Genomic DNA, 11,241 nt, shown 5'->3' with positions numbered 1-11,241 from the left:
ACAAGTTTATCTTTAAAAAAATGCATCAGCTCTCAGTGAACAGTGATAGACCCTAATGAACAGTAATAGGTCAAATACCTCTCCACCCCTAAAAAAAAAAAGCATAGTCAATTTTATTAAAATATTAATTTTTTATTATAAAATAATAATAAATACTAAAATTATTTTTGATTTCTGACTTTATAAAAAAAATTATTAATTTCTGACATTTTATTTATTTTTTTAAAAAAATTTTGGTTGAAAAATCTAGACCGTTGATCTAAAAATCAAACGATCCTCATTGTCACGTCAGTAGCCATTAATTTTAAATTTCAAATTTTTTTTACCGTTGGAAATCCAACGGACAGAGAGGAGCCACGTGTCCCCACGCCGGAACCCCATAGTGCGCCTGCACAGTGGGCCCCGCCTTTGTGACAATGTCGGCCACGCGTGCGTGTTTTCCACACACCTAGAGCAAAAAAATTTAAAACGGCATGTGACGTCATGCTGGCGTCAGCATGACGTCACATAGGTCGGGCCTTGGCTCAGCACATTATGGCCCAGCCTATAGGATGACTTGGGCTATCAACTAGCCGAGTTGACTGGGTTGGAAGGAATTGGCTGGGTGTCGGGCTATACACTCCCGGTGGATTTGCTCTTAACGAAAAACCACATTTTTCTACTAAAAATTTAATCCTGGTACTATTTATTTTATCGTTTATTTTGTCCTTATAGTTAAAACTCAAAGCTTTCAAACCATTTTCATTAGTTTTCCTTATAACGAAATTATTATTGAATTCGTCGTTGTCATTCTTGAGAATCGGACTTGAAACATTACTTTCGAGTAAGGTTAGGTGAACCAACTTTTTAGAACACTTTTACAAATTTATGATGTGTCATGAATAGGAAATAAGCACGTTAATCAACAGTTAAGTAATAATTCAATCATTAACAGATACGTCATATGATTTACAAAATATAGCTTAAATAGATGATCTGAAGCATTATTAATTACTTTGTAACTTATAAGTGAAGAAAAATATAATTCTACGATAAAAATAAAATGACACGTAAACTTAACATAGAGTGTTGTTATGTCCTGTTACATGTCATGTTATCACTCTTACTCAATGGTCAATATTTAGGTTGGGGGTCAGATAATACTACGGTCTAGACTCTAGTGGTATTTCTCTTCACTTATAAGTGAGAGGTCTTAGGTTCGATTCTTGCCAAAGACGAATTTGAACCTTATTCTTGCTAGTCCATTGTGAGACTAAGCCCACTCATTTTCCCTTAGTGTAGATAATATCGTTTGTTAAAAAAAATAAAAATTTAAGTTGGGATGTGTCTTCACGTCATCAGTTGGGCATCTTTCACAAAAGTTAAAAAGCTCATGTATTTTGGTTAGGTGTGGCCTCACATTGATCTACTGGGTGTGTGAGCTGTTTTAATTAGACAATACCAATGTTTATTTTCTAAAAACAAGTTGCAAAACCAAACATAAGAATTAGAAATACAAGGGTACATGGAACTTAAATAAGATGATTATACTATTTTTTTTATTAGATTGATAACATTAATGAGTTAAATAGTTAATAGTTAGGGCAAAAGAAATCGGTGTAAATAAAAAAAATACATAAACATAATTATTTTTTGCCACTGTAATAACGCGCCATCTGCAAATTAATTCTACCGATTTATTAAAGTTTCAAGTTCATTGTATTGCTTAAAAAATAATGGCTAGGATTTGAAAAATAATGATTGCACATAAACGTAGGTGTGAAGTTTTGTGCAGAGTTCAATGCAATGCAAAAACACATAATCTTGTATATTGTAAGTTTGCGCGGCGTGGGAGGGACGATCAGATAACATGAGTATTTATTGTATCAGAATTTGCGTTGTTTACTTTGTACTTCATAATTTACTTTGCAAAACAATAAAATACAACATTCCCAACCAATCAATATGACCCTGGAAAGCAGTTTTTACTAAAACTCAAGCAGTTTCTTGAAAACTCGCTTAATCTTTGAAACTTTATTTTTTTTAGTCGAAGATGAGAGAGGAGAGGAAGGAGTCGAACATGAATGTCTTACATGTTAGGGAAAAAATTATAATTAGACTAGTAACTAATTCATACGCTTGAAAATTGATGAACGTGATATAAAATTGGTAAACATTGACGAGCCTAAAGCCACAATAATTGATACAAAGCACACAAATGACTATTACGTGGAGGTCTCAAGTTTGACTTACTTGAATGATGAGTTTGACATCTAATTTTATTATTAGACCTTACATGTAAGAGAAGTACTTTTACAACACAAATACACGTTCATTGTGTCTACAATTCAACGCCATATGACAAAAAGAATTGCATGTCGCTTTAGCACTGACACAAAATGCTACAACAGAGTATACTCGTGTCATGTAAGTTAATTTCGGCTATTAACCCACCAAAACAAGGCCCTAGCAGTACTAATACCGTATAACACCCTTTGCTGCCATGAAGAGTCGAAGCTGCCGACCACGGGAGGATAAACGGCCACCATAGTCGTGTTATATACATCTTTTTCCTTCTCAGCTGCCTTGCAAACAGATCAAAAGGCAATGAGATACTGGAGTTATAAGATAATTCCCGTAGCTTCAAACCCAAAACTGCATTCAACTATGCATTTGACCCTTCGGATTCCGGGAAGCACCCTGATACACCGGGAAGACAGCGCAAAAACAGCAAAAAAAATTTGGACCATTTCTCGATTTATGCGTGTCATCCTTGCGCAGGGGCCATGCTAATCTTCTCTGTATCGTTCCAATTTTATCGGATGTCCCCGAAGGGACATGTTAAGCTGGGAAAGGAAAGGTATATAAAACATTCATAAATAGCAAGACTGGCCGATGTGGGACGAGTGTTGCTATGTTTTTAATACTTGGTTTTCCTTCTTTACCAGTCAGGACTCTGGCCCCAACCCAATCTCACGCACACAGGCCTAACTGGGCTTTTCCTTCGTGGGTTCGAATTAATTTGTTAATTTTAACTTACATACTCTTTTCCAATAAAATAAACTGGAAAAATTGTAGTTGGAGCTTTTGGAACTTTGAAAGTAACACGTCTCCGCACTCCTCAGCCCTCTCTTGCATGCTAAATGCGCACCTTTACGTTCACGCCAATCATACGAAGATTCGCGCTTGGCACCATCATATAATGCTTTATACAGTGAGAATTATATGTTTCATCATAAAATTACACGTTGATGCATAACTTATATATTAATGTTTTTTCTTGTGAGATATCATTTGAGTGACGTAGGAACATGTTATCTATTATGCTTAATATATGACAAGTCACGGAAGCCTAACACAAAAAAAATACATTAAGCTTAATATATAATGTGGGACGTTGGATCAACATGTTAATTCTTTAACGTTGAATTCACTCTCAAAACTAGTTAATTCCTAGTCTTTTGGTTGATACAATACCTGCGACATGCAAACTTTATAATATACCCATATCATAACACGCAAAAGATAACAACCCGAACACTTTTCTTTGTGGATTCATGATAAAAAAGCTATGGAGCGTGGACCCCTCTCATTGCTAAAATGCGCCGAGGGCTACTACTGTAACACTCTCCAGTCCTCTTGTACGGTACTGTTTGCAATCGGTGGAGTGGCCTCCCCAAAAAGCAATCATGGCTGTAATTTTTCATTGATAGATTTTTCAATGTAATCGTTACACGGAATGATATATTACGTGATATTACATGAATCGTGCGATATGTGTGTAAAAAAATTAATAACTTAATAAAAAATTTCACTACTTACATAAAAACACGTAATGTACCAATCTCATGTTCCTGTCACAGTTAAAAATTTCTATTCATGATCGTGAGTTGCTTCTTGGGCAAGTATTATAATAATGTTCCTGTGCTAAAATGCGCCTCCTCTCTCTCTCTCTCTCTCTCGTCCTTGGATGCTGCTCTTTGTCTCTTGGGTCTCGAGCTCTTCTCTCTCTCCTTGCTTTCTCTCTCCTCGCTGCGTGCTTGGGGAGATGGTCTTCCATTTGAAAAGCATGGAAAAGGCGACATTCATTTGTTGAACAAGGTTCTAGTTTCTGTGACAACATTTTGAAAGTCCAAAACCCTGCTACTAGTAATATCAGTGATTGTCGTTTTTACTCCTGTCGTTTATTCTGGGCATGGCAAATCCCTGCTCCTCTTTCTCTCTCTTAACAGTTTCCATGTCGGACCCATTCTTTATCTTGTCGTCTTGCTTTCCATTTTTTTTTTAAAATTATTTTATTTGTTTTGTGAAAGTTCAAATTTTTATGTAACCAAATAAAAAATGCTAAAATTTCAAAAACATCTCTGGAACTGCTTGGCAGGAAAAACACTTCTCCTGCAAAGCTGCTGTAAAACCCATTAATTTTTATTCCAGTTCTGTTTAGTTGTGGGAGATATGGAGATTTTGGGAAGTGGGTAACCTTTTTTTTTTTTACTGAGAGTTTTATTTTCTTTGGGGACTTTGAAGCACTGGAAGTGTGGATGCATGCAGTGCAAGGATAGCAGATTCATGATTTGGAGGATAAGAACTTTGAATTCATTGGTGAAAGATGCCAACTTTCTCTGTGTATGCTTGAAAATTCACTGAGAAAAAAGGTACCCACTTTACTTTTTCTCTTTTTCTGTTACTTCTACAACCTCTGAAGCCTTTTGGTTTACGAAAGATTTTGAATTTGTTAGCTTTTATTTATTTATTTTTATTCTCAGTGATCAGAATAAAAGAATGCATGTAATGGATGTTATGAAAAGCCTTGCTATTGTAATTTCAGTAAATAGGCAGAAGAAATTGTGTTTGTTTTGGTAGAATTTGGTAATTTGGAAACATGGGTTGTGCTGCATCTAGGATTGATAAGGAAGAGAGGGTGAGGGTTTGCAAGGAGAGAAAGAAGCTAATGAAACATTTGGTAGGTTTTAGAGGTGAATTTGCAGAGGCTCAGTTGGCTTATGTAAGATCATTGAGAAACACTGGAGCAGCACTTAGACAATTTACGGAGTCGGCGACGTTGGAGCTTGATAGTACTGCTCCCTACGGCTTGGAATTTCCAGCCTCATCGCCTCCCCATTTGCCTCCTTCCCCGCCACCACCACCACCTTTGAGCCCTGATTTGAGAAAGTTGTATGATAGTTACACAGAAGAAGTATGCATTGAGCTTACTAAGGATGATAGCAACACTCCACCACCTCCTCCAGGCCCTAGCTCGTCGTGGGAGTCTTGGGACCTCTTTGGCCCTTCTTCACAGGAGCATCATAAACATGATGAAATGGTGGAACCACTTGAGGAAGAATGGGAAGAGGCCAAGATGGAATTTGAGGAAGACGAACAGGAAGAGCAAACGGTTGCTAATGCTGTGAATTCGCCGCCTAAGAATCTGCAGCTTGCAGAACTCATCGTGGAGGATGTATCAGTGAAGAAGCGGCATACTTTGGACACTGCAGATATGCCCATGGTACTACGGAGATGCAAGAAGACCTTGGAGGGTATAGCTACGGTGTTAGATGATTATTTTCTGAAATCATCTGATGGTTTAAAGGAAATTGCTGTTCTTATGGACATCCAAGGAGGAGACACTTTTGAGCCACTCAGTACTAACGAAAGCAAATGTAAGATGTTGTCGATTTATGGATTTGGTTTCTCTTAAATGTTGTCTTCTTCTTGACAAATTTTTTTTTTACAGACACAAACTTTATAACAAAGTTGGAGAAAAAGTACTAGTAGCATGGTAGAGAACTTCGTAAAACTACATTTACACTTCTAACTTGAAAATACATATCACATTGAAGTCAAAATTTCAAACGTATTAGTTCTCTACAACACTTTGTTATCGTGCAGCTTAACGCAGTCTCTATGCCTGTGCACTTGTGTTTACTGGCTGCTTCGCTTATTAAGCTCCTCCACATATTTTCTTTGCTGTACGATTTGCAGGGAAGAGTTCCAATTCCACAAAGGTCTTTAGTGCATTCCCATGGAGCTGGTCTTCTAGGTCGCTTCAATTTCCTAAAGATGCGGTTGAGTCTAGTGGTTCAAGTGAACCATGCAGGCCAGGAGCTCATTGCATCACACTGAAAAAATTATATGGTCACGAAAAGACACTTTACAAAGAAGTTAAGGTAAGAATGGTAATTGACGGTAGTGTATCCAGTGAAGATATTCAGAATGTGTATTTAAATATCACAAGCTAGGCCTTGTCCCCCTCCAAATTTAATCATTTTTATTGTGCAGGAGGAAGAGTTTATCAAATTTGAGCATGACAGGAAAACCAAATTACTACAAAAACTAGAGGATGAAAACAATGACTGGACCAGGACTGAGAAAATAAGGCTGAGCGTTGAGAGTTTGGAGTCTGAAATCTTACGTCTTCAGCACTCAATCAGCTCTACTTGTTCTTCTATAGTGAAGCTCATAGATAATGAGCTGTATCCTCAGTTGGTCAAGCTAACTTCCGGGTATTGTTGAGATTATGAAAACCATTGTTTTTTCCTTGGTCTATAAAAATAACATGGATGCTATTCTATTAGCTTTAGATTATGGAGGACAGTAGAATGTATAAAGTACTCTTGATCACTCGGGGAAAATTGTCCTTCATGATGACGGAAATTATGATTTTTTTTTCTGTTCTCATTCATCTCATTCACCATAGTTATCAGACAGTGATGATAGTGTATCCTCCTCTTGGTTCTATAAATTTCATTAGTACTCCTTCCTTCACACTTTCTTTTGCATACAGCAGGGTGTTTAGTAGTCTTTCCAGTTGATACCATAAAGTACTCTTGATCACTCGAGGAAAATTGTCCTTCATGATGAAGGAAATTATGACTTTTTTTCTGTTCTCATTCATCTCATTCACCATAGTTATCAGACAGTGATGATATTGTATCCTCCTCTTGGTTCTGTAAATTTCATTAGTACTCCTTCCTTCACACTTTCTTTTGCATACAGCAGGGTGTTTAGTAGTCTTTCTAGTTGATACCAACCTAGTAGCGAGTACATGGAACAAGAGGTTGTTTTATCCCTAAGCACCCTTTTAATTGAAGAAAACCTTAATTTAATTGTACTTCATTTCTCTTCAGGATTAAAATTCCGTTACCTTGAACATGGATTCTCAACTGCCCTTCTACATATTTTAATGGAATGTGGTGAAACACTCCCCCGCTTATTTGTATCCTGAGATGTCTTTTTGCATGGCCCTCTTGCAGGCTTTTGCACTTGTGGAGAACGATGTATGAGTGTCACCGAGTTCAGCATTCTATCTCCCAGCAGTTGAATACTCTTACTGATATCCAAAAGCTAGACTTGAGTAGCAACTACCACCGCCAAGCAACAATTCAACTAGAAGCCGAGGTCTCTTGCTGGTACAACCACTTCTGCAAAGTCATAAAATCTCAACAAGAGTATGTTAGAACCCTCTCCAGGTGGATCCAACTTACCGACAGTCTTGTTGATGATGATCGAAAGAGTCTCTACTCATCTTCTATTTGTTGGATGTGTGAACAATGGAATCTTGCCTTTGAAAGATTACAGGATAAGGTACTTCTTTTGGCTATCACTGACTTTCCTGACAAGATTTTCAGTCTTTCGCACTTGTATAACAAAATATGAGTTGGACGCTTGCTGTGCAGAGGTAAAACATGTGGTTGAATTTTGACAGAAAAACAAATGTGCTTACATTTCTTGTTGCATCTTATGAGAATTGAGAAGGTATTAAATTGAGTACTAGACGTTGAGGCATTAGGCAATCAAGATGTACTGAGATGTGGAAATTGGATGAATCAATTGTGCTTTAGATTAAGTGCAAATCCTCGTAAGTATCTTGAAGTTAAGAATAACTGATTACTTTTATGAACCATTTTATTTCGTAACCTAGTTTGTGCTTGGCGTTGTACTTATAATTCTGAAACTATAAGTTACAAACTGTGCTGTTTTATGTGGGGAGCTATGATTTTTTATGCTTTTTATTTTTGCTTGCAGGAGGCAGCAGAAGCCATTAAGAGCCTTCTATCAGCCATCCGCTCGATTTTCATGCAGCAAGAAGAGGAGCACAATCTGCAGAAAAAATATGAAAAACTTGACAAAAGGCTGCAAAAGGAGTTATGTTCATTAGCTGAGATGGAGGAAAAGAGCACTGCGGAAGATGGGTGTTCCGGTTTAGGCCCTAAGCATCCATTGTCACTGAAGCGCGCCAAAACTGAAGCCTTAAAGAAGCAAGTGGACAGCGAGAAGGCTAAATATCTCAACTCGGTCCAGGTTAGTAAGGCCATGACATTGGAAGACCTGAAAACGAGCCTTCCTAATGTATTCCAAGCGTTAATGACGTCTACAAGTCGCTATGTCGAAGCCGTTGAGGCTGTTTGTGGGCATATTATAACAGCTGATGGTTTTGATTCCAATTCTGAAACTGCACTGCGCCCAACTTGATAGATTTATAATGGGGGGCTAGCAGGTTATCGGCGTAGTTGAAATTCCACTTCTGAAACTAGGAAATCAGCTATGCAGCATGTTTAGAGGAAACCGTAGCAGTGCAGAAAGAGAAAGGGACGTAAATGCCTTTGCCGGTGTCAATTCACCGCCAAGAACAGTGAATGATGTTGGTGTCACAACAGGGATGCTGTTCAGTATAAAACTGTTAAACGGGCAAAACGGAGGCAGCTGGTCGGAGAAACTCTAAGATTACGAATGAGATAGTCCTCAGAAAATGTGTTATCCACTGAATATATCGACGCAATTGTGTTTTAGATGTTGCTGAAAAATTAGGGAGAAAAAAAACCTTTCAGGATGATTGTGTTGTGCATTACAGAAGATAGTAACTGTGCTTTAGGTGTTGTGCATGACATGCATTGTATCGGTAAGTTGCGACTCTTGTCATGTCGAGACCAACATCGATGTTTTGGCATGCCACGATGCAAGAGTTAGCATGTCATGCCATGCATTTTTCTAACACTTTGACATGCTAACCTCGCATCAAGGCACGCCAAAACATCACTGTTGGCAAACGATGAGCATGCATTTTGCCAACGTTTTGCATGCTTGGCATGCGATGGGATGTTATGAGATTAGGATGCCGTGACATGCATTGCTGACATCTAAATTATTCTGAAATAGTAGGCTAAGTGTTGGCAAAATGCTGGCGTGCCATGATGTGTTAGCATAGCCATGACTTGTTTTGACACGCTAACCATTGCATCGTGGCACGCCATAACAAGCATCTTAAATTGTTGACTGAATGCATGGTGTGTCATGACATGTATTTTGTTGACAATTTGAGACGTTTGTCATGTCAGGACCAACAACGATGTTTTGGCGTGCCATGATGCGAGGGTTAACATGTGATGCCATGCATTTTTCTAACACTTAGACACATAACCTTCGCATCGTGGCACGCCAAAACATCGTTATTAGCTCCGACACTAGTCTCTTTTCTAAATTATTCCAAAATAGTAGGCAAAGTGTTGGCAAAATGCATGTAACAAAAATGATCTAGGAAAGAGTAGACCTTGGAGCCTTAAATTATTTTTTTGGAAATTACTACAACATGGTAGGCAATTATATATGAAGGGTTTTTACAGGTAAGAACACGTCCACTGATTGAGTTGCAAACTTACAAAGATTATTACCCGTAAGAATGTTTGTAAATTTTCAGCCCTACTAATGAACGTGTTTTCACTGGTTGAACACGTGTAAATTTTTCAGCTCCACTAATGAATGTGTTCTTACCAGTGAGAACACGTTCATTTATGACTGGTGTCCTGTTTTGTACTAATTTTTGAAAAAATAATTTTAGGCCCCAGAGTCTACTTTTTCCTAGATCCTTTTTCCTTTTTAAATTATTCCAAAAGGCAAGGTGTTAGAAAAATGCATGTCATGCCTTGCGAGTTGTCAACTGAATACATCATGAATTGTCGACAAAATGCTTGACATAAACCCTCCCATCATGGCACGCCATAAAAAACATCATGAATTGTCGACATAATGCATGACGTGTCATGACATGCATTCTACCGACAATTCGTGACGCTTGTCATGTCGGGGTCAACATCGATGTTTTGGTGTGCCATGATGTGAGCGTTAGTGTGTCATGTCATGCATTTTTCTAACACTTTGACACGCTAATTGTCGCATCGTGGCATGCCAAAACATCATTGTTGGCATGCGATGACATGTCATGGCATGCATTTTGCTGACGTTTTGCGTGCTTGGCATGCGATGAGAATGTTATGGGATTAGGATGTCGTGACACGCATTGCTGACATCTAAATTATTCCGAAATAGTATGCAAAGTGTTGGCAAAATGATGGCATGCCACAGTGTGAGTGTTAGTGTAGCCATGACTTGTCTTGACACACTAAGCCCCCATCGTGGAACGCCAAACAAGCCTCATGAATTGTTAACAGAATGCATGGCGTGTCATGACATGCATTTTGCCGACAATTCGCGACGCTTGTCATGTTGGGGCCAACATCGATGTTTTGGCGTGCCATGATGCGAGAGTTAGCATGTCATGCCATGCATTTTTTTAACACTTTGACACGCTAACTCTTGCATCATGGCATGCCAAAACATCACTATTAGCCTCAACCTAGCCTTACTTCTAAATTATTCCAAAATAGTAGGCAAAGTGTTGGCAAAATGCATGTAAAAAAAAAAGATCTAGGAAACAGTAGGCTTCGGAGTCTTAAATTATAATTTTGAAAATTACTACAACATAATAGGTAATTATGTATGAAAGGTTCTTACTGGTAAGAACACGTTCACTAATTGAGCTGAAATTTTACAAAGGTTATTACTGGTGAGAATGCTTGTAAATTTTCAGCTCTAATAATAAACGTGTTCTTACTGGTAAAAACATGTATAAATTTGCAGCTTTACTAATGAACGTGTTTTTACCGGTAAGAACACGTTCATATATGACTGGCATCCTATTTTGTACTAATTTCTAAACTCGGTCCAGGTTAGCAAGGCCATGACATTGGAAAACCTGAAAACGAGCCTTCCTAATGTATTCCAAGCGTTAATGACGTCTTCGAGTCGCTATGTTGAAGCCATTGAGGCTGTTTGTGGGCACATTAAACCAACTGATGGTTTTAATTTCACTTCTGAAACTGCACTCCCCCCAACTTGATGGGCTAGCAGGTTATCGGCGTAGTTGAAATTCCACTTCTGAAACTAGGTAATAAGCTAGATATCATGTTTAGAGGAAACCGCAGCGCT

The 11,241-nt window shown here is 38.2% G+C and overlaps 1 protein-coding gene and 1 non-coding gene across 4 annotated transcripts; one reads left to right on the top strand and one right to left on the bottom strand.

The window, feature by feature from the left end:
• Window positions 1-2,714: 2,714 nt before the first annotated feature.
• On the bottom strand, window positions 2,715-2,817 carry LOC137727167 (U6 spliceosomal RNA). The gene has a single exon (XR_011067738.2). It is a non-coding gene; the product is annotated as a U6 spliceosomal RNA (small nuclear RNA).
• Window positions 2,818-3,941: 1,124 nt separating this feature from the next.
• Window positions 3,942-8,864, top strand: LOC137721309 (protein ALTERED PHOSPHATE STARVATION RESPONSE 1-like). Of its 3 annotated transcripts, none has more exons than XM_088693901.1 (6): window positions 3,942-4,634; window positions 4,808-5,639; window positions 5,962-6,146; window positions 6,259-6,482; window positions 7,233-7,563; window positions 8,005-8,864. In XM_088693901.1, exons 2-6 carry the CDS (start codon window positions 4,862-4,864, stop codon window positions 8,449-8,451), a joined length of 1,965 nt encoding a protein of 654 aa, XP_088550027.1. In that variant the 5' UTR covers window positions 3,942-4,634; window positions 4,808-4,861; the 3' UTR covers window positions 8,452-8,864. The 3 variants fall into 3 exon arrangements, with proteins under 3 accessions (XP_088550027.1, XP_088550028.1, XP_068316513.2); XM_088693902.1 differs by having other exon boundaries at window positions 4,063-4,634; window positions 4,882-5,639; XM_068460412.2 differs by having other exon boundaries at window positions 4,071-4,634; window positions 4,746-5,639.
• The last annotated feature ends 2,377 nt before the right edge of the window (window positions 8,865-11,241 follow it).

This window comes from Pyrus communis, chromosome 5 (genome assembly GCF_041283825.1).
Source record: "Pyrus communis isolate YQ-2024b chromosome 5, ASM4128382v1, whole genome shotgun sequence".
Lineage (NCBI taxonomy): Eukaryota > Viridiplantae > Streptophyta > Magnoliopsida > Rosales > Rosaceae > Pyrus > Pyrus communis.
The sequence above is the reverse complement of the archived record's forward strand: the minus strand, read 5'-3'. Positions and strand labels throughout refer to the sequence as shown.